We start from the raw sequence: 27,996 nt of genomic DNA, 5'->3' as shown, positions 1-27,996 counted from the left end.
CTTTCAGTTAAATATGCACTGTAGTTATATTAAATCTTACTTTTAAATTCTCATCCCTCTCTCTGCAGTGACAGCTGGAGTATCAGCCTTGGAGGTATACACACCAAAAGAAATCTTTGTGGCCAATGGGACACAAGGGAAACTGACATGCAAGTTCAAGTCTACTAACACAACGGGCGGGTTGACTTCAGTCTCCTGGAGCTTCCAACCAGAGGGGGCTGACACCACTGTGTCGGTAAGAATGCTTGACTGCTCTTGGCTGATTCTACCTCACAGGTTTTTTTTACTGCTGTAGTATAATTAATGATCCATTCTTCTGATTGTTCATTTCCAAAATGAGTGTGTCCAAGGGCCTGTCTTGCTTCCAAGGGCCTCTCCAGAGAAAAATAAGTTTAGCATCTCTCAGTGCAACATCTTTCTTGTCTTTGCATGTCATTCCCTCTTTGTCATCCCTTCAACTCTTCTCCACCAAACAAATCTCATTCTGAAATTGATCTTTTCCACAGAACCATCCTGAATTGACCATGCTGACTTTACTCAGGATTTATCCTGCATCTTTTTGTTTGCCCCATTTTGGTTTATATTTCTTATATGTATTTCTAAATGTCTAGTATACATATATGCTCCCTTCTGTTTTAATTATGAGTTTCCTGATTTAGCTCAGAGTTCATCTAACTCAGCAATATTTATTGGGAGCATCTCACACAGTGGGTATGTAGGGCTTTCGAAAATGTCTACAGCATGATCTTGGCTCTCACTTGGAGAGTGAGTACAAGTAAGTCTGGCATATAGAGGACTTATGAGTAAAATGAGGGGCGTAACAGAAATATAATGCCAGAGTGTTGAAAGAAAGGTTAGTTATTTACTAGCTGATTGCTGGTTATGCAGTGGGTGCTTATTAAACATGAATGGATTACCCTGCATCTTCTCTAAAATGGAGATAATAAAGTCTTCCACAGGGGAATGTTAGGAGGATAAAGTGAGATTATAAGATAAATGCTCAGCATAGTGCCTAGCTCTTGAGGTACTACTACATACAATTTATTGCTACCGTTGTCCTCTCAGCACATCGAATGCTCTTTAACCCTGGCACATGCATTAACAGTGTTGTACGCTTTAACTTGTCAGTACTAGGCAGGGACAGAGTCTGTCATCTTTCTTTATGTAAGAATACCCAACTCGTCTCTTGAATGGTGACAGGTTACATTTGTTGATCACCATCTAGATGCTGGACCATCATATGCCTTTGCAGTTTAATCTTCACACTTCTGTGAGGAAGATGAGCAGTGGGGTGTGGGTAGAGATACTGATGTGAGTTGTTTTTCACCTATGGCCATACTACACAGGCCAGAATTGTTCAAACTCTGTTTTGTTGAACTCCAACTTCTATTTTATTTTCCTTATGTATTATTTCTCTCTCAGATAGAAAAGTCTGTTAATAATAATTAATTGCCTATAGGCTTTAGGGATTGCCTAGGTCAGTGTTTCTCAGTATTTTCTTATTTGACATTGAAAAAAACAAAATACAAAACCTCTACTCCCTCCCTTGCAGTTTTAACACTACATACACAGTATGTCTGCACTTTATATATAAAAAGTGAGATTTTCTCAAACCTTCCCACCAAAAGCCAATGTCTGCCCTCTGGGGGAGATATCATCCCTTACAGTGGCTAAAAGAACAAGTGCAGTGCAGACATCCATGTAGATGCGATGGGAAAACAGTAGAGTCTTCTCTTACTTCCGGTAAATATGGCATCAGTGTAGAACTTGTACTCCATTCCCATGGAGGCAAAATTAAACACGTAAATTCCTCAAGAGAGTCCAATGGACTATTTAAACTTGTGAGGATTCCCTGCTGAAGTCTTGTGCAAGAGTGGATGTGAGGGCCATTATTTAGTTCATAGAAAATAAAGCAATCACCAAGAAGACACCCAGAGGTCAAAACGTTCTTTTAAAGAATGATTCCATTTATGCTCAACACATTCTTGTTACGTTCATTGAGAAAGGTCTATGTGATGCAAGACAGACTGAGCACAGTGTGTCATACCTGCAATTCCAGCACTTCGGGAGACTGAGGCAGTAGAATCACTTGAAACCATGTGTTCAAGACTAGGAAACATAGCGAGGCCCCGTCTCTATAAAAAATCAGCCAGACATGGTGACATGCACTTGTAACTCCAGCTACTCAAGAAACTGAGGTAGGAGAATTGCTGGAGCCCAGGAGGTTGAGGCTGCAGTAAGCCACCATCATGCCACTACACTCAAGCCTGAGCAACAGAGCGAGACCCTGTCTCTTAAAAAACAAGCAAACTCAAGACTTCATGTTAATAATATGCTCTATTTTTTATTAATGTCTTTAGCTAATCAGTTTATACTTACACAGTACTCTGATTACAGTTTACTCCACAATCCTGAGTTATTGATTAGTATCCTTTATCACCAAAATGTCAGGACACATTTAATAAGATGAGCAGGTTGCTTTTTGTTATAGATTTTACAGAAAAAGTATATTCAAAGCCAGCATACTGTAGATGGCTTTTATGGTCTATGGGCTCAGAGTAGTTGTGCTCTTCTAGAGATGAGTTTTGTGAATTTTTTTTATCCTTCCCTATCCTATCCCTTACCACTTCCCTTCTGCCCCCAAGAAATATGAATCTTTGCTGGTTCTTCCTGCACTGTTTCTGGCATCCAGCTTTTTGGCAGCCTTCCTGCTTGTCTGCTCTCTATTGAGCAATGTTAACTATGTGCCTGGACTAATGCAGTAGCCCCTTGATTGTTCTACTTCTATTCTCTTATCTTTGAATCCAACCCTTACCTACCGTCAGATACATAGACTTAAAACTAGTTCTCTTGCCTCACTGCTGCCCTTGTCAGAAACCTCCAAGTTTCCCATTGCTGACAATACTTGTCTAGAATTCAGAGCTCATCTCAGTTCATCCTTGACCTACTACTTCAGCCTGGCTTCTATTCTATTATGTGGTCACATCCAGGCTAGTAAAAACGCCTTATGCTTTGTTTTTCTGCTGCTGAACTCTTGCCCTTTAAGTCGCACCCATCTGACCCCTCCATAGCCCTTAAAACTCACTACCCACATTATCTGGGCTACTCCTGTGACACAGAGCCCTCAGTGTGATCGCTTTTCCTCTTTTTCATCCTGAATGTAGATATTTTAAGAGGAGATACCTCTTTGACATCTTTAGTATCCCTCACAGCTTTAGTACAGTGGCTTGCACTTAGAAAATAGTGGTTGGTAATGAGATCTGATGTTTCCTGTGAACTTTTTATTGTTTCACTTCCATCCCTCACTGATTTGACCAAGGCATTGTTCCTCAGTTCAGTTCAGCAAACTTGAGTAGAGACTGCTGTGTGCTTAGGAGTATAGAGGTAAATACAACTTATCCCTGGCTTTTGAAGGGTACCAGCCTGATTAGGGAGACTGACAGGGAGCTGCGTACGACCCATCGATAGGAAAAAGAGAGTGTAGGTCATCATTGCTGGTTCAGAAATGCAAGGCGGGGAATATTTGGAGATGATGTGGGAAGGAAAGGCAGAGACCAGATGATGGAAGGATTTGTTTGCAAAGCTTTGAGTTTATGGTTTATTTCCTGGTGAAGATGAGAGAGTGACACAGACAATATGTAGTCACACATAGGAGGCATTAAATAATGGAAATAGCATAAGCTCTAAAATGAAAGCTGGCTTTGAATTTTATCTCTAAAACATAGAACCGTGGACAAGTCACCAAGGTTTTCTGAGCCTCACTTTCCTCATTTGTGAAATATCAGGCAGACGAGCCTTACGGTGCAGCATGGTTGTGAGCGTTAGAGAGTTGTTGGGAGATAGTTTTCCAGGGGTCATGCACTGGTTGCCTTTGTTCCAGACTTTCTTTGTACAGTGATAAGCCTTGGAAGACAGAGATGATTCCCTTTGGAGTGGAAGATAGATTTGTTTACTCTTCAGTATAGTAAAGATAATGTCTCCCTTCGGGGCAAAATCAGACATGCCTCCTGCCCATTAAAATATTTGGGGTCCCTAAGCTTGGGGTTCCTTGGTTGTGGTGCAATGCCTCTTTCCACCTGAGCCACTCCATTCCTTCCTCATGGGACTTGGAGGGCACGGGGAACAGACAAGCACATGCTTCCTGTTGCATCATAAGTCATTATGTTCTTTGTCTCTGAGTCTTCTTCATGGAAATGAAGACTTCATAGGAGACTATATCTTTTGTCAGCATCTGAACTGTGGCAAACTAACTTTGTTAGCTTGCAAGTAGGGTAAAATCTCAGACCCTTCACAGTTCTTAAGAAGCATTTAGGTCACATTAAATACAGGGTAAATATTTGATTTGATAAATTGTAATAACAATTATTATTCTTTATCAGTGATCATTTGGGTGTTGTGGAGGATGGATTGGGGGAAGTTGAGACTGGAGTTAGACATACCAGTTAAGAGGCCATAGTCTAAAATGATGAGAGCTTGAAGTCTGATATTGTCAGTGGGAACTAGATGGAGAGAAGAGAGAAATTTAAGAGGTAGATTGACAATATTAGAGGATTAATTGGATGAAAAGAAAGAGGAATCAAGGATCACTTCAATATTTATGATGTGGGAAGCAAATGATAGCCATCAATCAAGATGAAATGCATGGGTGGAAGTCAAAGTATATAGAAGAAAGTGGCAAGCTTGGAGGATGTGGGCAGCTGGGTGGTAAAGCAAGTAGGCAGTTGTCTAGAGCTTAGGGGACACTATTGATAGAGTGAGAGGTTTGGGAGTTAACAAAATGTACGTGGTCATTAAGTCATGGGACTGGATGAGATTGCACAGGGCTTTTCAGTGTGCTCAGAGTTTCTGGAAATGTTCTGTTTGAATTTCCAGTGGAGCTGATTTCTACCCCTAACCCCACCATCCCCCATCCATGAACCAGAACAGATATCAAGCTTCCAGCAGAGCTGCTTGGTTTAAAGCCGAGTGTAAGGATGGATCCCCTCCCTCTAGGCCTTACCTTGCTTCCAAGGTGCAGGATTTGACAAGGTTTACTTTGAGAAATGAATTCCTGAGTTGAAAGCAGGTCTGAGGAAAGAGCGAGGAGTGGAAAGAGAAAGGAACCAAAGACTGAACCTCCAAAGGCAGATGAGGGCATTTTTTGTGCTTTGTTCCTCTCATACACTCCTGGCTTTTCCATAGGAAACCAGTAAGAAGGAGGAACCCACAGAATAACTCTTCTGTGAAACTTAGGATTCTTTTTCTCCATGCCTCATATATCTTATTGGTAAACTTTGTGAGTAGCAAGCACCCATTCAGAGACCTTTGGATTCACTGGACCCAGTCATGGTGGTGTTGGTAGAGCGTTGGCTATGAAGAGTCAGATGGGCCTGATTTTGGCTCTTGGTATACCACTTGCTGTCATTGTAACCTTGGAAAAATGACTTACTTGCGTCTCATTTCATTTTTCATAAAAATATGGGTGGTGGTAATTATATTAATGGGATATTGAGAGGATTGAAGATGATAAATGAATCTTTCAACTGAAACCTGGCAGGGTTGAGCCCTGTAATCTCTAAGCCTCTGTCTGGCTTAGACTCCATAGCTTGAGATTTATAATATGATGTTGCAATTATTTCTGTGTAAAGTCTTTTTTTTTTTTTTTTTTTTTTTTTAAAAAAAAGAACCTTTCACAGCATCCCCTTTGCGGAGTTCAGGAATTCTGCCTTTGAGAATAGCTCATGTGTTCTTTTTTTATAATTGCAGTTTTTCCACTACTCCCAAGGGCAAGTGTACCTTGGGAATTATCCACCATTTAAGGACAGAATCAGCTGGGCTGGAGATCTTGAGAAGAAAGACGCATCAATCAACATAGAAAATATGCAGTTTATACACAATGGCACCTATATCTGTGATGTCAAAAACCCTCCAGACATCGTTGTCCAGCCTGGACACATTAGGCTATATGTTGTAGAAAAAGGTACTTTTTAAAGTATTTTTTGCAGTATTGAAACAGTCTCCTTTATCTCATGTTTGGAATAACAGTTCCATTTCAAGGTGTGTTTGAAGGGAGTACTTTTGCCATGCAGCTGTGCTTCCTGTTTCCGGAGGATGTGGCTCTACCACACGCAGTGGGGGTGGAGAACTGTTGTTCATTCCCATCAGAGTGGCCAATTTCTCCATTTTTATTCCTGCTGCCTCTTGGTTTGATTTCAGGAGTATTAACTTTTCCGTGTTAATTAGAAGAAAGACCCAAATTCATTATGGTTGGATATGGTGGGTAGTGGAAAAGAAAGAGATTAATACTGTTTTATATTCTCAAGAAGAAAGTTTTGACATTTCCCAACCAGCACAGTTATTTCTTCTTTATTTTTTGAGAACAAACAGGAAATGCAGGCTCTAATGTCTCATTTTGAGACAAAGTCACTTTGTTGGAGAGTGGATAAGGTAAATTCACATCTCCAGCTTTTCTGGAGTCTAGAGCATTGAGGGGATTGTGTGTGTAGAAATACTTAGTTCTGTAGTTGATTCCTAGCCATTTGATATTTGTGTGTAAGTTAACTCATAGGATCTCATAAATTGAATAATAACAGAGGGTATGGTAACTACTAAAAGACGACACGTGCTTATTAATTTAATAAAATTCCTTTTTTTCTCTCTGTAGCGATGTACCTTAAAACAATTTTGTTCTTTTTCTCTAGAAAGTTTGCCTGTGTTTCCAGTGTGGGTAGTAGTGGGTATAGTTACTGCTGTGGTCCTAGGTCTCACCCTGCTCATCAGCATGATTCTGGCTGTCCTCTATAGAAGGAGAAACTCTAAACAGGATTACACTAGGTAAGAAACACTGTTTTTTAGGGCAGGGGTGGAGGGAAGGAATTGGGGTTTATGAAAACTTGTGTATTTTTTTATGGAAAAGGGATTATGAAGAATTAACTACGGTTATTTTCATGTCAGAATCGGGCAGTCTCCTTAGGTGTTTTGATGCCAGCAGGCAGAATCCATGGCCTGCTGCCGAATGTGGAATGTGATACTAATCCCTGTTCTGCAGTTTCCTCCTTAGGTTTGGTGAGATGAGCTGCCCAGCAGTCCGTGGTCTGTTTCTGTTCCATCCATTCTGCAGTTAGTTTTCTTAAGCCACAGGCATCACTTACCCAGTTTAAGAGTTTAATTTTGAATTTCTTGACTGTAAACTCCTAAGCTTCTTCATTTCAGCTAGGTAAATATAACGCCCTAATTAAGAAGTTGTGAGCGGCCGGGCTCGGTGGCTCTGCCTGTAATCCCAGCACTTTGGGAGGCCGATGTGAGTGGATTGCCTGAGCCCACAGGTTCGAGACCCGCCTGGGCAACTTGACGAGACCTCATCTCTACAACAAATCAAAAATTAGCCGGGCATGGTAGCGCACGCCTGTAGTTCCAGCTACTTGGAAGGCTGAGGCGGAAGGATCGCCAGAGCCCAGCAGGTCAATGCTGTGGTGGCCGGGAGTGGCCATTGCACTCTAGTCTGGGTGAGAGTGAGACTCCAACTCAAAAAAAAAACAAGTTGTGAGCAGAGTGAGGTGGCACATGCCTGTCATCCCAGCTACTCAGGAGGCCTAGGAGGGAGGATCGCCTTAGTCCAGGAATTCAAGTCCGTCCTGGGCAACATAGCAAGAACCTGTCTCTTAAAACAAGTTGTGCTCATAAATAACCTCCCAGCCCAGTGTGATGATGTGATGATGCAGGGCTGTTTCTTCTTGTAGTTCTCCCACCCTACTCCAAAGCTTAAGTGGTTTTGTTACCTTGGCCATTCTTTGCTGGGTTCACCCAAACTGGGATAATAAGTGTTGACAACAAAATATATCAGCAGTAAAGGAACGTAGACTTCCTTTTTGTTTCTGGCTTCTCAGTTGGAACACATTTTGGCATAGGATATATATCTAATTGAAAGACCTTCTCTCTTCCCCACTCCAGCTGGAAAGCTAACCATGTAAGCTATGTAGAACTCATGTGGTAAGACTGGGAGTGGAGGCTGGATCCAAGCTGATGTAGCACGAGCAGTGTCAAGGTGCACAGAAGCTAACTTTAACGCTCCTGAAGAGACTGATCTGAGAGGAGTTTGCATGCCTTGAGCTCTCTTGCTGGTGGATGGTGGGAACCTCTTTGGGCTCTGCTGATCTAGAGTTCTTATGAGTGCTGTGCTAACAAGTTTGAGGGTTCAAATTCAGATACTACTTGCTTGTAATGCTTCTGTTCTACTGACTGTACCTGCCCCCTTGCATGGTGAGTGTTTTATGATTAAATGTAGCTGGACTGTTGATTTTCAGCACGAGACTAATCTGATGTGGTTACATGCCAGCCTTTGCAGTTCTTGCTTTGGGGTTAATGAAGGGGCAGGAAGGTGGCCTTGAAATCCTGCATGGCATCGAGAATGCTGCTCTTCTTACTTTGGTTTTTTTCCTCCTCCCCTGCCTTTTCACCTTGGTGTGCTGGGATCAGATCCTGCTTGTCTTCCACTTCTTAAGAAAAGCTGACATAGAAGACACATTGGGACTAAACAGGGCTGGGGCTCCTCCTCCACTCCCACTAGACACATGGTAACTAATCACATTGCCCATTGCTGTTAATATTCATGTGTATGTATTCGGCCCTTCTCCCCTGTTGACAACTAACCAGCTAGCTCTGAGCTAACCCAACAGCTAGTATAGTTTGTCTACAAGTATGTCACGTGTTTGTTTTGGGAACATGTTGAGCATACCATCCGGATAAAATTGGGTTATCAAGTTATACAGAGGTTTTATGATCATCTGAATATATGTGCTCTTCATGTAAAATGCCTTTGTGTGTATGTGTGTGTTTGTTTTCTTTTTTCATACATGAATTGTATTATTGATGATTGAGGTCCTCTTTATGTTAAAATAATCAAGCAATTTTGGTTGGAGCATGTAGCCTCCCATTTCAGAGAAGGTACAGTTTGCTGAATGCATGGTATATGTTTGTCTTAGAAATTACACTTTAAATATAATCCTCCCCAAACTCCTAAGTTTAGAAAAGAATATACCATAAAGGCTTTAAGCCGTACTGATGACACAGCTCATTAGAAAATCGCTAACTTCCTGGCATTTACTTTCCTTGATTTATTTATGAGATGGTGTTTGTTAAAGACCCTCCAGGCCCCTGCAAAGGGTTATCCTATGTGATGTAGCACTACATGTTCTCTCATATGACTTTCTGGAGTCTTGTGGGGCTTGGCTGTGGTATTGGTAGGGAATAAAATAAGGAGAGAAGAAGACAAGCCAAGACTATGAACCTGGATGTATAGCTGTAAGATGTATAGCTGTAACTTTAAAATACATTCAGAAGAGATTTGCCTTTACTGATAACAAAAATGAATCACCATTAAGTTAAGGCCCTGTATGACTTGCTCTTTTAAACCCTTATCCCAAAGGAGGGTCAGTAGCAGAGGAAAGACAAAAAAGCGAAAGGTTAAATGTGTGCTGTAACCAAAATTTCAGTATCATTATAGTAAATTGGGGTGAAGAAATTGTTTCTGTGCCTCCCTCAGTGATGAGTTCAGGGATAGAAAATAGTTTTAAGATATGTAATTGTTTCGATACCCATTGTTTTGTTGTCTTTTGTTTTTATACATCTGCTTCATCTTGCAGTCACTTGCATTTCCTCTGTATTTTTGTTTCTGTTTATGTTAATGTTTTTTCACATTTGTTCTCCAAATTGCCAATTCATCAGCTGCAGTACATCAGAGAGTTTGTCACCAGTTAAGCAGGCTCCACGGAAGTCCCCCTCCGACACAGAGGGTCTAGTAAAGAGTCTGTCTTCTGGATCTCACCAGGTAATGGTTGATTGCAGTTCCGCCCACTGTGCCCTACAGTTTGGTGCTTGGTCACTTCACTGGGTGCAGGAAAGAATACTGAGCTGTGAGAAAGAGACACACAGGGGGGGAGAGAGAGAGAGAGAGAGAGAGAGGGAGAGGGGGAGAGAGAGAGAGAGAAGATTTCTATGAAACCACACTACCATAAATTGTTTACTAACAGTATGACTCCTTTGGCTCAAGTAGAATGAGGAAGTGGCTTTGTCGATGTAAAAATTATTCTTTACTCGCCCAAGGAAGTAAATCTAGCAAAATAAATTCTGTATCGAGGTACTTTATAGCAGCAGTTCCCAAGCTTTTTAACATCAGGGATCAATTTCATGGAAGACAGTTTTTCTACAGAGACAGGGGTGGGGTGAGGGGGGTGGTTTTGAGATGATTCAAGTACATTACATTTATTGTGCACTTTATTTCTATTATTACATTGTAATATAAAATGAAATAATTATACAGCTCACCATAATGCAGAATAGTGGGCCCCCTGAGCCTGTTTTCCTGCAATTAGATAGTCCCATCTGGGGGTGATGAGAGACAGTGACACCCGAAATGTATTGCTTATGTCCATCCAGTCTATTCCATCTTCTCATTTTGGTTGCTGTCACTGCAGAAAATCCTGCTTCACAAAGATAGGCTGTTTAGGATGTTGGAAATGGAAGCAAGCTTTCAGTGCTGGTCTGACAGGAGGCAGAGCTCAGGTGGTAATGCGAGTGATGGGGAGTGGCTGCAAATATAGGTGAAGCTTTTCTAGCTTGCCCACCACTCACCTCCTGCTGTGCAGCCTGGTTTCTAACATACCATGGACCAGTATCAGTTAATGGCCCCAGGGTTGGGGACCCCTGCTCTATAAGACAAGAAATTAGCAGGAAAAAATTGATATTCTTGGTATTGATAATAAAACAAATTATTTTTTGTGGATTCTTTAGAAAAAATTGGAAGTAACCATTTGTCTGAATAATTAATAGGCTTGATAAACAAGGAATGGTTTTGGTTTCTATTTCTTATAGAAAGCACAGAAGAGAAATAACAATTATTTGGGATTCAGTACATACTTTGGCATTGAGTGTTTTGGCTATGCTATTTGGATTATAATTTTGGCATGGCAGAAATTCCATAGCTTAGTAACAGTTTAGTTCTTCTGGGATAGAAAGCATTCTAAAGAATCTGGCCAATTATAGCTTTGTCCTGAGGAGACAGTAACCTGTAGGAATGGATTTAAAAGGAAGTAAAGAGGATAACAGTGTTTTGTAGAAGTTCCCATAGTCTTTTTCCACAGTTGTTATATGTGGGGAGGAAACTGTTATATCAGTGAGGAAACTAAAGCATCATGATGTTTAATCACTGAAACACACACCCAGTTAGTGACAAAATTGGTCTAGAACCCAGGTGATTCTACCATAGTATCAGGCTCATTACTTGTTCCTATTCTATCTGTATTTCTTTTTTTGTTTGTTTTTTTGAGTTGGAGTCTCTCTCTGTCACCCAGACTGGAGTGCAGTGGCCACTCCCGGTCACCGCAGCCTCGACCTGCTGGGCTCCAGCGATCCTTCTGCCTCAGCCTTCCAAATAGCCAGAATTACAGGCATGCACTACCATGCCTGGCTGATTTTTTGATTTATTGTAGGTATGAAAGTTATAAATAGGCATGACATCTAAAGAAGACTTGAGACATTTTTATTCTGCCCTTGAAGTGCTATGAGAGTTACTCTTTTGCAGAAAACAAACTGGGGGAAAAAAAGAAACAATGGTTTTAGAGACTTTGGAAAACAGATTATGCAGCACTGTGATCCCTGGGAGAAAGGAAACTAATAATGTGAGCCCTGAGAGGGTCATAGCTTACTGCCTTGCAGCAGTTTCCATACTGCAGTACAGGGAGGGGAAAAAGGAAATGGCCCAGCTGTCTCGCTGAGCTGAGGTGTCAGAAATCAGACTTTGGGGAGGTCAAGGTGGCTAGGCTTTATGAGACAGAGTACCAGAGAAGCAGGTATGGAGAGAGCATGTGCGAGCACAAGCACATCAGAGATCTGGAGTGGGTTGAGCCTTTTTTGAGTCTAAGTGCAGATTTGCACAGGAGAAAACACTTTGAGACCAGGGAAAGAACTACCTGAAAAGCAGTAGGTTTCACAATGCCTGAAGCTCACACAGGGCTAAGAATAGTTTGTGTTCCTATAAGCCAGAGTGGAGAGATTCATCATACACAGGGGATCTGGTGGAGTGCTCAGAGTGTTCATGCCTTAGTAGTAGGGCTAAATTAGCACCAGAATAAAGAATACTATGGACCTACCATAACAAAGCTTAAAAGGAAGCCTTTAAAGTCTTTACAAGAATACAACAAAATTCAGCATCTAGCAGTGTAAAATTCACAATGTCTGGCCTCAGTCAAAAATTACCAGTCATACAAAGAAATGGAAAAATAAGATGTATAAGCCAGTTGTAGCGGTGTATGCCTGTAGTCCCAGCTACTTGGGAGGTTGAGACAGGAGAATCGCCTGAGCCCAGCAGTTTGAAACCAGCGTGGGCAACATAGCAAGACACCATCTCAATGAATGAATGAATCAATCAATCAATAAGACACATAATGAGGAGAAGTCTATCAGCAGAAACAAACCAGAAATGGGAGAGATAATGGGATCCATAAACAAGAACCTTAAAATAAGTATTATAAATTTTATAAGTAAACTTAAGTATGTAAAGGAAGGCTTGAACATAATGAGAAAAGAAATAGATACTTAAACCAAAATGGAACTTAGAGAAATTTTTTTTTAATGTGGATGATGTTAACAGATTAGTTGCTGCAGAATGAAAGATCAGTAAACTTGAAGACATAAAGCAATAGAAAATATTCAAAATGAAACATGAAAGACAGACTGGGAGGAAAGTGCACAGAGCTTCAGTGAGCCAATGAACAATATATTAGGCAACCTAATTAGAGTCTAAGAAGGAAAGGGGAGAGAGAAAAAATATTTAGTAGCCAAAATTTTTATAAATTTGATGAAAAATGTAAATCTATAAATCCAAGAGGTTTAACAAACCCTGAGTTGAAGAAAAAAGAAAATCACATTAAGACACATTATAATCAAGTTGCTTAAGACCATTGATAAAGAAAACATTGTAAAAGTTGTCAGAAAAAAAGGAGGAGGCATTATAGAGGGTCAAAGATAAAAATGACATCAGACTTCTCTTCAGAAATCATAAGGCTAGAGGCAATGGAGCCTACACTACTGAGAAAAAAAATGATCAACTTGGAATTCTGTACCTAGCAAAAATATCTTTCAGATGTGGTGGGAAAAAAAAGAGCCAAGAGGATTTGTCACCAGCAGATGTGCTGTATTGCCGTATAAGAAATGTCAGTTTTTCAAGTAGAAGGAAAAGGACACCAGAAGGAAGTTTAGATCTATGCAAAGGACTGAAGATCACAGGAAATGACAAATAAGTGGAAAATATAAAAAGCTGAAATGTACAATTAAAAATGGTGACGATGGTAAATTGTATGAGATATATATTTTACCACAATTCTTTTTAAAAGTTAAAGGATGAAAATGATTTGTTATATTACCATTAAATAAAAGAAGTCTGGATGGTTATAATAACAAAATAGACTTCAGAATAAAGAATATAGCCAGGAATAAAGAGGGAATTTTCATGATGATCAAGTGATCTATTCATGAAGAAGACATAATTCTAAATGTTTATACTTCTATCAATAGAGCCTGTAAATAAATGAAGTAAAAACTTAAAATTGAAAGAAATAGACATGTTCACAATCATAGTTGGAGGTTTCAACACTCCTCTCTCAGCAATTGGTAGAACAAGAATACAGAAAATCAGAAAGGATACAGAAGAGTTGAACGACACTGAAACCAATTTGCCCTAATGAACATTTACAAAGCACTCCTTCCATCAAGAGCAGAATTCTTACTCTTTTCAAGTACACTTGAAACATTCACCAAATATAGACCATATGCTGAACTTAAAACAATTCTCATTACATTGAAAAGGATTGAAATCATACAGAGTATGTTCTGTGGCCACAGTGGAATTAAACAAATTAACAGAAAGATATCTGGAAAGTCTCAAATATTTTGAAATTAACCAACCTATGAGTAAAACAATAAGTCACAAGAAAAGTAAGAATGTTTTGAATTGAGTGAAGAAAACACAGCACAAAATTTTTAAGATACAGCTAAAGCAGAGCTTTGAGAATTTCTAGCATTAACTGCTTATGTTAGAAAAAAACTAAAGTTCTAAAATTCATGATCTAGGTTTCTGCCTGAAGAAACTAGAAAAAGAAGTGCAAATTAAACCCAATATAGGCACATCAAGGGAAATAAAGACAAAAGCTGTTGAAAAATCAGCTGACATTCTCATTCTTCTATAGGTAATCTGTCTCTTCTCTGGTTGCTTTTCAGATCTTCTCTATACCTTTGGTGTTCTGCATTTTATCTCCTATTCATTTATAGATTACCCCTTGTTGCTTCTGCTTGGAATTTCACTGGACTTCCTGAATCTGAAGTTCTGTGTCTTTAGTAAATTCTAGAATATTCCCAGTCACAATTGCTTTGAATTTTTCCTTTCTCTGTTTTACTATTTTTATCTTTTTATGGAACTCTGATTAGTTGTATACTAGACCTTTTCTATACTCTGTCTCTTAACCTGTTTTGTGTATTTTTCATCATATTATCGCTATGCTTTTTTCTGCGTGATTTCTTCATCTGTCTTTCAATTCACTACTTCCTTGGTTGTGTCTAGTCTACTATTTAGCCACTCTTTAAAGTTTTAAAATTTGTTTTGTAATTATAGGTTTCTTGCCTAGAAATTCTATTTCGTTCTTTTTAAAATATGCCTGGCTAATTTCGATAGTTCCTTGTGACTTAATTATATTTTCAGTACCTTATTTATTTATTTATCTATTTAAGCCTAAGTAGTCTTATTTCTCAAAACTGATCATTCCAGTGTCTGTAGTCTTTAATGATCTGGCCACAGTTTTGGTTTCTGTAATTCTTGCTAATGGTGGTTTATTTTCTTAATGTATTTGAAAACTGCGCTTATGTTTCTTGGCACTTTCTGCAAATTGGTTGAATCTTTATTTAAAACACATTACTCATGAGAAGGTTTGTATTTCTTCTGCCATGTGCCTTGGGTACTACCAACCAAGGGCTTTATAAACTAAAATTTTGGGTTTGCATCTTTTGGCCCACAAAGATAATTTGAATTTCACCTCCATATCTACATGAATCTATAGAATATAGCTATAGATACTTTTGTGGGAGACCTTTTTTTTTTTTTTTAAATCTTTTTTGCCCTATGTAGAACCAAGAACAAGATATACCATATCCCCATTGTAGGCTAGGATCTTTTTCTGTTTTCCCTTTTGAATGTGTTGTCTTTGGGATATTCTTGTTTTATGCTGAAGTCTCAACTCTCAATTATCACTTGGTTCTGGCCTGTCACCTTACAGGTATAGCTTATTAACCCTGGTTTAATTTTTTTTTCACATCATGGCATGACATTTTTACTATAAAGGCTTCTCCAGAGTATAGTTTGCCATATGTTTGGAAACAAAAATTCTAGAAGGAAGAAATAAGTTTACAACCTGGATTTGTATCATAGCCTTATATTTTTGTATCTCCCTTGTTATATAAGTTTCAGGCCAAGCTCGGTGGCTCAGCCTGTAATCCCAGCGCTTTGGGAGGCTGAGGTGAGTGGATTGCCTGAGCCTGCAGGTTCAAGACCCGCCTGGGCAACTTGGCGAGACCTCATCTCTACAATAAATAAAAAATTAGCCGGGCATGGTAGCACACACCTATAGTTCCAGCTACTCAGAAGGCTGAGGCAGAAAGATCACTGGAGCCCAGCAGGTAGAGACTGCAGTGATTGGGAGCAGCCACTGCACTCCAGTCTGGGTGACAGAGTGAGACTCCAACTCAAAAAAAAAAAAAAAAGTAAGTTTTAGATTCCCAGACCTTCCACTTTGCTCAAGGTAATAAACAAAAATAGTTTAAAATATCAAATAATATGGTAAATGGGGGAAAAAAACCTCTCCTCCCCCATACCTACCCACTCTGTGGCCCAATACCCAGAAACAAACACTTTCATCTTTTAGCTCTTCTGTTATTTATCTTCATATTTCTAAACAACTTTATTCTCCTAAGTTTTAGATATTATCTGTTAACTGCGTACCAGAGGTCCCCAACCCTCAGGCCACAGACCCGTACCAGTCTGTGGCCTGTTAGAAAACAGGCCACACAGGAGGAGGTGAGCGGCAGGCAAGCCAATGAAGCTTCATCTGTACTTACAGCCACTTGCCATCACTTGCATTACCACCTCCTGTCAGAATGGTGGCATTAGATTCTCATAGGAGAACAAACGCTGTTGTGAACTGCACATGTGAGGGATTTATGCCGGAGACCAGCTCTAGCTGGGTTCAGGGTACCCCCAAGGTGGAGACGGCGATGGCGACTGGGGGGAAGAAGAGAGAGAAAGAAAGAGACTGGACTCCAGTCTAGTGCAGAAGTGATGTGTGTTATTGGGAATTACAACGGGTCTTTTATACACAAAGTCAGATGTGGGAGGGGCGTCTCCCACCCACCAGAAACCTTAATCCATGAAAACTTAATCAATGATTGCCTTTAAACCCTTTTCATATGATAATCTTAAAATCCCATAACAAAGGATAACCTAATCCATGACTGACATATTCTATAAATCTTTTTCATCCTAAGCTGATTGATTTATGCCAAGTTAAACAATTCTATGGAAGCTTAAGTATTTACTTTACAAACGAAAGTGGCCCATCCCAGAATGTTTGGATTGTGGCCCAGTCCAAAGTTCACAGTGGGCTACCTGCAAGTAACCCAGCTGCATTCTTTCAACAAAATGGCTGTCTTCTAAAACTATATTCTACAATTTACACCTTCAATAAATCCTAAGATCATGACCCAGAAGCCTGTGACCAATACTAAAGCTCTTAGATGTGACACGAGTTTGAATTATAAGTTGTGTGAAAGCCAAAACTGCAGTTTGTGGAAGAATGGGAGCAATGAGCTTCTAAAGTTAGCTTGTGTTCATCTCAGTCTCAGAGCTTTTATGTTTTGAGCTCACAGGAGCTTAATCTGGTTAGTGCTGAGTAGAAAGGGGAGGAAATGGGGTCAAATAGCTCCTGAACGCATCCTAGTGGTCTCGGGGTCAACGACCCTTCCTGATCCCTAACGCTCAGTGGGCCTCCATGGCTAGCTCCCAATAGATTTAGATTGCATACTCCTTATGAGAAGCTAATGCCTGATGATCTGAGGTGGAGCAGAGGCTGTAATGCTAGCATTGGGGAGCAACTGAAAATACAGATTAACATGAGCAGTGAGGTTTCACTGCACAGAGACCATAATAAATCAATGCTTGCAGACTTGTATCAAAATAATGAATTCATAATTTTATAATTATTTCATTATATATTACAATGTCATAATGATACAAATAAAGTGCACAATAAATGTATTGCGTTTGAATCATTCTGAAACCATCCCCCTGTCCCCCAGGTCCGTGGAAAAATTGTCTTCTACAAAACCAGTCCTTGATGCCAAAAAAGTTGGAGACCGCTACTCTGTACCATGGAAAAATATGAATTTAATTATTTTTAACCTCAGCCCTTCCTCCCAACATATAATACTTATATGTACACATATACGTATCTGCCTCTTTCCAGTACAGTTATCTCATCATATATGCGTAGATTATTATTCAGCATTACATGTGTCTTTTTTTTTTTTCACTGTTGTACCACATTGTTTTGCTTTCTTGTATACTTTTTTGTTTTTCATGGAGCTAATTTCTGCCTGTTTTTTATTTGCTTATATATATTTATATTCCATCTCAAAACTCTCCAACAGAATTAAAAATCCCTGCGCACAGCCAAACATCACCTGTTCTGTTGGTTTCATTTCATTTTGCAAGACATATCTGTTGAAATCCTCTGGTGTTGTTGTGCTCTAGGCTGCTCTCTAGCTGTCAACCTCAGCCTTTCCTTGCAAGGAATTTTCTTTATCCCCCTTCACTTGGACCCCAGGTCTTTTTTTTTTTTTTAATGAGTTGGAGTCTCACTGTGTTGCCCAGACTGGAGTGCAGTGGCACGCTGATGGCCACTACAGCCTCAACCTGCTGGGCTCAGGCGATCGTTCCGCCTCAGCCTTTCAAGTAGGTGGAACTATAGGTGTGTACCACCACATCTGGCTAATTATTTTATTTATTGAAGAGACGAGGTCTTTGCCAAGTTGCCCAGGCTGGTCTCAAACCCTTGGACTCAAGCAATCCTCTTGCCTTGGCCTCTCAAAGTGCTGGGATTATAGGTGTGAGCCACCGTGCCTGGCCAGACCCCAGGTCTTCATCTTATTTATTTCCATATTATGATCATATTCTCTATAAGCTCTTGGGAAAGAATGCACAGGAGGTAAAAACTTTGAGACTGTGTGGGCGCTCCATGTTTTGTTTTGTTTTGTTTTGTTGCCAGAAGAATAAAAAGAACACTAGTTCTTTTACCCCAAGAAGGACATTTAGAAGAGATGTCTGCACACTATGGTCACTATTTGTGCTATAATCAGAAAAGACTTAGTAAGAGAAGACCTGACTAAAAGCAGTCTCTTTGGCCCTCAAAATCAGAGACAGAGAGTACTGTCAGCTGACCTCTGACCTCACCTACATCCACAGTTTCTCTGGACCCATTATTTCATCCATCCCTTCATCTAACACATATGGTATGCCAAGTTCTAGGCAGCTAACAAAGTCCCTGACTTAAGACCTATTACATTCTAAGGGGAACAGGGAGTGAGGATAACACCAGGCAGCGGTAGATGATTTGCAGAAAACCAAATCCACCAACAGGACGGAATTCCTTCAGTGTTTTTCCAGTTACTTTCAACATTCTCTTGCCATGAAAAACAGTTCTCTCACATGTAAGACCTTATTGGTATCTTAGTATTTACTGACTGATTCGGGGATAATTCTGGGTTCTTTTTCTTGTTTTCTCTCTCTGTTCTCTTTCTTTTCCACTCAGTGTGTCATTTATATTGCTTTGCAATAAACCACCCCAAAATGTAGTGGCTAAAAATAGCTACCATTTATTTGGCTCCCTATTCTGTGGATTGGGTGGGCAGATTCTGGCCTGAGTCAGTTCAGGCTCATCTCTGCTGGTTCACATATGTGTCTGCAATAGGTCGAAGGGTTGACTGGTAGCTGGACAGTCTGTGATGGCCTTACTCACAGTCTGATCGTTGACAGGCTGTTGACCAAGTAGACAGAGGATGACTGAGCCATGTGTCTCTCATCAGCCAGCAGGCTAGCTGGGGCTTCACGTGGGAGTGGTGGCTGTACGGGTCCCAAGATCAGCAGGAGAGTGGAAACTGCAAGGTCTGTTGATGTCTAGGTGTGGAAATTGCACAGTATCACTTCTGCCTCATTCTGTTGGTCAGAGTAGGTCACAAGACCAGCCCAGATTCAAGAGGTGGAGAAATAGATTCTGCTCTTGATGAAAAGATCTATAGCATTGTATTCAAAGGATGCAGGTACAGTAAAGGCCAGAGTTTGTAGCCCTTTTTATACCCCATCACTCATTGTCAGCTTCTTTCCCCATGAACACATCCTATAACTCTGAATGAGTCTTTAGGAACACTCATAAGGGGTTTTATAATCTAAGAATTTACATAATTTGGGGAGGTCTGTCCTATTTTTGGAAGTGGCTATTACTAGGGAATAGTTTGTTTTCTTTCTTTCTTTTTTTTTTTTTGAGTTGGGGTCTCACTCCGTGGCCCAGACTGGAGTGCAGTGGCACGCTCCCAGCCACTGCAGCCTCGACCTGCTGGGCTCCGGTGATCCTTCCGCCTCAGCCTTCCAAGTAGCTGGAACTACAGGTGCGCGCTACCACACCCGGCTAATTTTTTGATTTATTGTAGAGATGAGGTCTCGCCAAATTGCCCAGGTGGGTCTTGAACTCGCGGGCTCAGAGACCCACGGGCTCAGGCATTCCACTCACCTCAGCCTCCCAAAGCGCGAGATTACAGGCTGAGCCACTGAGCCCAGCTTAGTATTTTTATCATTCTGTTCCTAGTAGTAGTAGAAAATAGTCTGTTTAACTTCTTTTGGGCTTAGCATTTACCTTGCAGCTTTCTGAGATGATCATAGAGGGTCTCTGTATCATCCATTACTAACAATGTGATCTGTTAATATTACTCATGACAGGCATTAGAAAGCATCATAAACTAAAGTTAAACACATAGAGTTTGACCGATTGATTTACTTGATCAATTTCCTTGGTGTATTTTAAAGGGTTTGTGTAACAAAGTGTTCTTAATGATATCTAATATACATTGAGTGCTATTTCTCAGACACTGCCTGAGTTATTTATAAGAATCATCTCATTTAATTCTCATAGCAACACTAAAAAGTATAGATACTATTACTAGTACCACTTTAGAGATGAAGAAATACATGCTTAGAGGTTTACAGATATCCCTGAGGCCACATGACCAGTGCTGTTCTCCAACTGGGTCAGTGAAGACCATCTCATGATTCAGACTGGGTATCTGCCAGTGTTTGAATGGACCTAGTCCTCAAGCATTATTTTATTATATAAGTCTACTTTTGGGTGCACCATTGTGTAGCCCTTGTAGCCGGGCCCGTTCCTTCTACAAGAAGTTGGAGCGCCTGATCGCCACAGAATCCTGATCACCACACACTAAGGATGCAGGTGGTTAGGGCTCCTGGATGAGGGGGAGGCATTTATTTTAAACCACGCGCTTTGATTCCTGAAAGTTGAAAGCTTGAACACACTGCAGTCTAACACTAGAGTTAGACTTCTCAAGGAGAGTTCCCTCGATGGGGAGAAAAGTTGATTCTGGGAGATATTACAAGTTTTCTTTTAAAACCAGGGCTGTTTTGTTGTTGCTATTTACAATTTTAGACTATCAGGTTGGAAGGGACTGGAAGGGTGATGAAGTGCAACCACATGTCTAACCTCTTCGCCTACAGTCAGGGACTCCACCCAGGCAGCCCAGCCTTCCCTTGTTCTCCTGGGCTGAACTCTACGGTTCTCTAGGACTCTAGCCTCTTCCTTCTAAGAAGAAGGTCTTTTCTACTTTAGTCCACTAGGGTTTTTATTTATAATAAATAAATATGGATTGTGGCATTTAAAAGAAAATTTTGCTTTAAAACAAGAAGAACAATTATCTGATATTTAGAAATCAAGGAAGCAATAATTTTATTGGTCACAATAGGATCAGACTAAAATAATTGTACTGCAAGTAGTTGTATTGAAGAGTATTTAAAATGTTTTTACGTACCTGTTTTTATGAAGTGACCAGATCAAACTGATTGTATCTTTGGGTGACACCAAATATGTTGGTTTCTTGCATGAATTATTCTGAAGCTCATGATTTCAGTGGGTCTCAGGTTGGTAGAAGTGCCCATTTCAGTCGTTAAGACTCTGACCTCAATTGTAAGCACTGAGGAATTCTGTGATGTATGTTAAGACAAGGAATATTCCTATGAAGAAATCTTTATTGTTATATAAATTTTCAAACAGCAAAAGTAGAAAAATGTAGCAAATCTCCATGTATCAGCTTTAACAATTATCAATGGATGCCCAGCCTTGTTTCAAGTTGATCCTGAACATATCATAAGAAGTCTTCTTGAAGATACTCAAGAGGGAACTCTGCTTTGGACTCTAATTTTATCACTTTCATTACTGCTTCTACACTCTTGGCTGAAGAGACCACCAGCTTTTCTAAACTGTGAACCTTCTACTTCTCTTTTCCAGGGCCCAGTCATATATGCGCAGTTAGACCACTCTGGCGGACATCACAGTGACAAGATTAACAAGTCAGAATCTGTGGTGTATGCAGACATCCGGAAAAATTAAGAGAAGACCCAGAACATATCCTAAGCAAGAAACAAATCCAAACTGGACTCTTTGCAGAAAATGTAGCCCAAACCACATGTGGCCTTGGAGACCCAGGCAAGGACAAGCACATGTGTACTCATAGAGGGAGAAAAGGATGTGTATAAAGGATATGTATAAATATTCTATTTAATCTTCCTGTGTGAGGAGCCAGTGTTGCATGATGAAAAGATGGTGTGACTCTACATATGTATAAATTGTCTTGCTGTTTTTGTACTTATTTCCAGGGTTGTTTACAGTTGGGAAATTTCAGAAACATTCCTGTCACCATCATTTAGAAATGGGTTGCCTTATGGGAGACAGTAGCCAATCTTTTAGTATTTACAGTAGACATGGCCTTTTATCCAAGGGCTCAATCAGTCTTAGCATTTATTGTAGCTGGAGAATGGAGACTCTGTGATGGTAGCGTGTCCAGAAAAGCCTTTAATACTTACTTGGGTGCAGCTTTTAGAAAAATATCCATTGGCTGTACCACTTGAAGACAGCTGGAGAAGTTTGGGTTGATGTTTTTCTCTTTAAAATGTGGGCCAATTTTTAGCTTTATATGTAGTGTAGACTTACTTTAACACTACACCCTTGAAGTATATTTTATCAATTTATAGATTTATAATAGCAAAGGATGAATGCCAGAGCTTGCTTCCTTCTAGGTACTTTGAGATCAGTGCCACAGAGATTAAAGTAGAACATCCAGACTTTGCTGGAGTATTGTACCCTACAGAGGGTAAAAGGTGTTAGTTTTACTTTTTGCTGAAGTCCTTCCTGCATGAAATAAAGAGTCCTCATCAGCTGAAGGAGAGGAGTGTCTCCTTCTAAGCAGGCAGAATGGGATCGATAGGTTTCCACTTGCCAGGATTCCAGAGCTCTCTAGAATCACCTTCTTTTGATTTTGTTTTTTTTTTTTTTGGTGGGGTCCTGCTGTGTTGCTCAGGCTGGCCTCAAACTCCTAGACTCAAGCAATCCTCCTGCCTCAGCCTCTGAAGTGGCTGGGACTACAAGCATGCACCACCACACACAGAAAGAATCACCATTTTTATAAAGCTTTGGTCATGCTTCCAGCAAGAGGCAGCATCAGTCATGGCTTTATATCAGCTCTGTGACAACTCAAGGACCTTTGAGGTTAAGGTAGGTCTGGATTTTTAAAAATCAAAGAGGCCTAGTACTGCTGCTTTGGGAATCTCACCTCTGTTCCTTTTTGTTTTTTAGGTTTTTGTTGTTTTGGCTGTTTTTTAACTACCCCCACCCTTCCCCCATTACATGGAATTGATAGTGAGATGAGGAAAAATACAGACAGTGTGGGTATCTTTCCCCAAAACTCACTTTCTCCCATTGACTCCCCCCAACCCCACCGCAAATCTATGTGATTTTCTTCTTACTAGGGATGAAAAGCATGGTGAAGATCATTAAACACTTGCATTGTATTCTCCCATCTCCTGGATTACTTTATTTTTAAAAATTTACCCCCTTTAAAATTGTCTGGAAGCCCACAGTTACTGGAAAATACTGTCTAGATGATCTCAGATTGTGTTTGGAGGAGGGGGAGTGAGGGCTAGTGTGAGTTTTTCTCCCTTTAGCGTAGAGTCCATGGTATGCTGCTTCCCTTTCCCTCCCGCCTTGGCATCTTTTGGGGGCGCGTGAAGGCTGGGTTCCAAGTGAGTTCATAAGGAGGGGTAAGGCGGGGTTGAGATCTAAAGGGGTACGTGAGGGCACGTGAGCTTCTTGAGGCCTGTTGTTCTCCAAGGAACAGTGTTGGTACTCCTTTACTGCTCTTACTTACATTCCATGTCTGTGTGAGTAAACAGGGGTCAGGTCTGTACCACACACGTCATCTTCTGAAGCTGAGCAGCATGTGGTCTGTATGTACCTCTGAGCCGCCTTCCGCGTTCCTAGGCCCAGCTCGAGAGAGTGACAGAGTGCCTGCCTGGAACATTCTGCAGAGTGCTTGGCTCTGCCTTCGCCCTGAAACTTTTCTGTATTCATTTTTTAAAACCACAGGAGCCATTGGAAGGCCTGTTTATGTGACTGGAGGGGAGGGGCGCTGGGACTGTCACCGTTCTCCGAGCTGGTGCCAAGATGAGCCTCACGGCGAGCCTTCCCCAGCGGGAGCCCCGCAGCTGACCGAGGCTGTTCTTGAGCAGAAAGGACACAAATTGTCCAGACACCAAGCGTATATGTGACGTGTGTTATATTTCCTCATAGTCACTTTTCAAAGACAAAAGGGACATTCTTTTTTCATTCCATTCGCAACAGTTCCTGTGAATAAACTGTCCATTCCTGAATTCCCTGAGAGAAGAGCGCTCATTTCTCCCTTTGGTGTCAGGGCCGTGTATTTGTGAAGCAATGCTTGGGGGGGACACTCACTCGAATGGTACCATAAGCATTTCCTTGCAAGCCTGACTTCATGACCTCCTTGCCTAGCCAGACGCTCCAACTCTGTCAGCACCTGGCATCCTGGCAGAGTTCCCTTGCCAGCCTTCACCACCCTTCTCACCCCTCAAGGGCAGCCAGCTGCCAGCATCACTCCCTGAGTGTGTAGGACGGTCTTGCTGGGGGAAATCGCTCACGCTTATAAACAGCATCCCAGAGCAGGGCCTTTCACCATCCCCTGTAGGGTTTCTGAACCTTTCTCCTGGGCCTCTGCCTTCCTTCCCTGGCTGCAGATAACAACAGTAGGGTTGCTCCAAAGGGACGGCCTGCCCTTCCTGTGTCTTATGTCTTATTGCTGGCAGAATGAGTCGTCTTAAAATTATGTGTGAATTCTATAAGGGGGCACTGGAAAGGGATTACTTAGAAATTAAACTTCCAAGCTCCCTAGCTTTTCAGTGGAAATATATCCATAGGGAAAAACCATCAAGCTCATTATTACTTTTTGATCTTTTCTTTTTCAATTGTATTTTTGTGAATATTTTAATACATCTTTTAAAATTTCTGAATTGTGTTGTATGCTCATTTTAATGAAATAGAAAAAGAGAGAAAGCCTTTTCATTCACTAGCCTCTTTTTTTTCTCAAAATGCCATCTGGTGTGCCTGTCCCCCAGGCCTTTGCACCCATTGTTCCCTTGGCTCAAAGCACACCTTCTGCAGATACCTGCGTCCTTTAAGCCTCTGCTCAGATGTGACGGCAGAGAGACCTTCTGTGAAGTATCACAGAGCAGCCTTACCTCATCTGGCCCTCCCTAACCCATTAATCCTGCTCTGGTTTTTTTTGTTTTTGTTTTTGTTTTTGAGTTGGAGTCTCACTCCATCACCCAGACTGGAGTGCAGTGGCACACTCCTGGCCACCGCAGCCTCGACCTGCTGGGCTCCGGCGATCCTTCTGCCTCAGCCTTCCAAGTAGCTGGAACTACAGGTGCGCGCTACCACGCCTGGCTAATTTTTTGATTTATTGTGGAGATGAGGTCTCAGCAAGTTGCCCAGGCTGGTCTTGAACCCGCGGGCTCAGGCAATCTACTCACCTCAGCCTCCCACGGTGCCGGATTACAGGCTGAGCCACTGAGCCCGGCTATTCCTGCTCTGTTTTATTTTTCCCTCTGTCCCACTAGGTGTCTGCCTGTCTCTTTCTCCCACTAGAACACAAGCACCTGGAGGCCAGGACCTTACTATTTTGTCACTGCTCTGTCCACAGTATATAGACCAGTGCCTGGCACTCAGCAGCTGCTCATGCTGACTGGGTGGGTGGGTCTGTCCACTCAGGACCTGCATGGGAAACTGTCCTGTGTCTGGCGCTGTGCTGAGCACAAGGGAAAAAAAACACAAGATGACGCTCCTCAAGGAGCGTGCTCAGAATGCGGGTGACGGGGTAACACAGTGATAACTGAGAGTTACTTGGCATATTCGCATGTGCTAGTCACTCTGCACTTCTTGCCCTGTTCTGGCATTGTGAGGGTGTACTAGTTGGGCTAATCAAAACCCATTTTTAGCAAGACAACACCAGGCTTAGCCTCCCCAGGGTCACTTTGCTAATAAGGAACAGAGAGGCAGGGCTGGGCTGTTTGACCCAAAGTCTTGTTTGTAGCTACCGTGCCCAGGGACAAGCCTGACTTCTTTCCTCAAATACATATGCTGTCTGTCTGAAATGCAGCTGCAGGGTCCTCCTGTCCTTAGGCAGTGGGTGGGGATGGTCATGCAGGTGGTAGACACAGGTGTCTGGGGGTCTTAGCCTCAGTTCAGAAGACAGTATGGTGACTTAATGTGTTGAGAGCTATGTCACAAATAATGTTTTACTAATAAAGCATTGACGTTCTCCAGTGACTTATGAATTTTATAAGTTGCTATGGATTCACAAGTCCCTGACCTGCAAAAGTTTATGCTTTCTTGAGTGGAAAAGAAGAGTTATAGCTGGCAAGGGGATCCCAAGTGGGATGGTTCTCACTTGGGAACAGCACCCATCCCGTGTGAAGTAGCAGAAGGAGCCAGGATGCTCCCTCAGCACACCTGGAAGAGTTTGTTTTCCCTACAGTGCCTCCCAAGTTAGCACAGAGCATTGGGGGCCCCCTCCCCCCAAGGGGGCTCTGGGTCCCCACTACAGAGGGGCCGTACAGCCAAACACACACCAGTGATATATGAGGGTGACTTCAGTCCCTGAGGAGCTGAACTGGGCGGTATTTAAGAGGAAACCTCATACACTCTCTCACCCCAGCTGGCTCTTCTGACCCTCTGGTGATTCCCAGATGAACTGGAGCTGGGAACCTCTGACTCAGTCCTCCCAAATGTCTGGGGAAGGTGAGGGGTAGAAGAGTGGCATTTGGGCCTCATTAGGGGTGGGGGGAGGAACTAACCATCTCCTTTTATGGTGCCCCCCCAGCACGTCCTGCATATTCAAGATGTTTTGTGAAAAATTTCAGTATTTCTTGTAGAATTACTTTAATGATATTACCCTTTGACATAATTCTACCAGCCTGCATTGAAATGCATCATTGAAAAGAGCCTTGTGCAACTAACTACTTACTGGACTTCACTGCCAGTTCTTTAGAATACGGTTTTATTTATTTATTTACTCATTCATTCATTCATTCATTCATTTAGTGTCAGGGTCTCACTCTGTCACCCAGGCTAGAGGGCAGTGGCAACTCACGGCTCATCACAGCCTCAACTTCCTGGGCTCAAGCGATCCTTCACCCCTCAGCCTCCCGAGTAGCTGGGACTACAGGCACGCATCCCCATGCCTGGCTAATTTTTTGATTTTTTTGTAGAGATGAGGTTTCACTGTGTTGCTCAGGCTGATCTTGAACTCCTTAGCTCAAGTGATTCTCTCATCTTGGCCTCCCCAAGTGCTGGGATTATAGATAAGAGCCACTGTTCCTGACCTAGAATACATTTTTCAATTTTATAAAGACCCACAGCACAAATTTCTCTCTAGATTTCGTACCAGGAAAACTGTGTCTCGTGAAAATGTGTCATAATAGTCTTGTACACACTAACTCTTGTCACTGTGTTTGCCCCTTTTGCTGCTGTGCAGGTCTAAGCCAAATTTGTGGGTCATGTCCTACCTCTCTCTAGTTTGTCATATTACAGTTTGCATATTAACCTTGTCACTTTATGTGTATCTTATCTCTGTAATCTGTCTCTATTTTTTCCAGTGATAGAAGCGTAGATGGATAGACTGATTTCAATAGAGAAAAGAGGTCAACAAACAGATCCCAGCATGGTGTCAGAGAGATTCATCGTGCCAACCACAAATTTGCTCTGCCTCCACAAAACCATTTTACAAATTCATGGTGTTGCCAAAAGGGGTGAGAGTATAAGAGTATAGGACTGGCTCAGCGCGACAGTGACATGACAGGAGTTACGACTCACATGCCCACAGTTTTTCTCATACCCTGGTCCGAGACCAGAAGCCGAGTTCTCCTGTGCTGAAGGCTCATCTCTGTTGCTGCAGCTACAATTGCCATTAGTATTATGAGCTTGAAGTATGATGGCAGTTTCATTTTCTGTGAGAGAGAGTTGATGAAAACAAAAAGAAATACAAAGGCAGTTTAATTGCTCAGAGGGGCCAGGTGATGAGGGGATTTCAGAATATGCGTCAGCTCACTTCAGCAACATTAACATTTTTGTTTGAAATAATCCAGGTAAATAGAGGACTCCGGAGATAGTTGTTTCCTTCAGTTATTTGTATCATCACACTGAATGCTGCTGAAAAAGTTCTGGTGGTGCCTTCACGACATTAAAAGAATAGGTCATACTGTGCCAAGTAGGTTACTTGATCCTTTTGAAAATG

The 27,996-nt window shown here is 41.5% G+C and overlaps 1 protein-coding gene across 2 annotated transcripts; it reads left to right on the top strand.

The window, feature by feature from the left end:
- Window positions 1-61: 61 nt before the first annotated feature.
- Window positions 62-21,973, top strand: MPZL1 (myelin protein zero like 1). 2 transcript variants are annotated; one of them, XM_008065432.1, is made up of 5 exons: window positions 62-235; window positions 5,746-5,959; window positions 6,681-6,813; window positions 9,703-9,805; window positions 21,642-21,973. In XM_008065432.1, exons 2-5 carry the CDS (start codon window positions 5,860-5,862, stop codon window positions 21,741-21,743), a joined length of 438 nt encoding a protein of 145 aa, XP_008063623.1. In that variant the 5' UTR covers window positions 62-235; window positions 5,746-5,859; the 3' UTR covers window positions 21,744-21,973. The 2 variants fall into 2 exon arrangements, with proteins under 2 accessions (XP_008063623.1, XP_008063622.1); XM_008065431.1 differs by lacking the exons at window positions 62-235; window positions 5,746-5,959; window positions 6,681-6,813 and adding an exon at window positions 7,720-8,552.
- Window positions 21,974-27,996: the final 6,023 nt, after the last annotated feature.

This window comes from Carlito syrichta, unplaced genomic scaffold (genome assembly GCF_000164805.1).
Source record: "Carlito syrichta isolate Samal-C Ts95f unplaced genomic scaffold, Tarsius_syrichta-2.0.1 Scaffold308343, whole genome shotgun sequence".
Classification (NCBI taxonomy): domain Eukaryota; kingdom Metazoa; phylum Chordata; class Mammalia; order Primates; family Tarsiidae; genus Carlito; species Carlito syrichta.
Note: the sequence above shows the minus strand (reverse complement) of the source record. Positions and strands in the feature narration are given on the sequence as shown.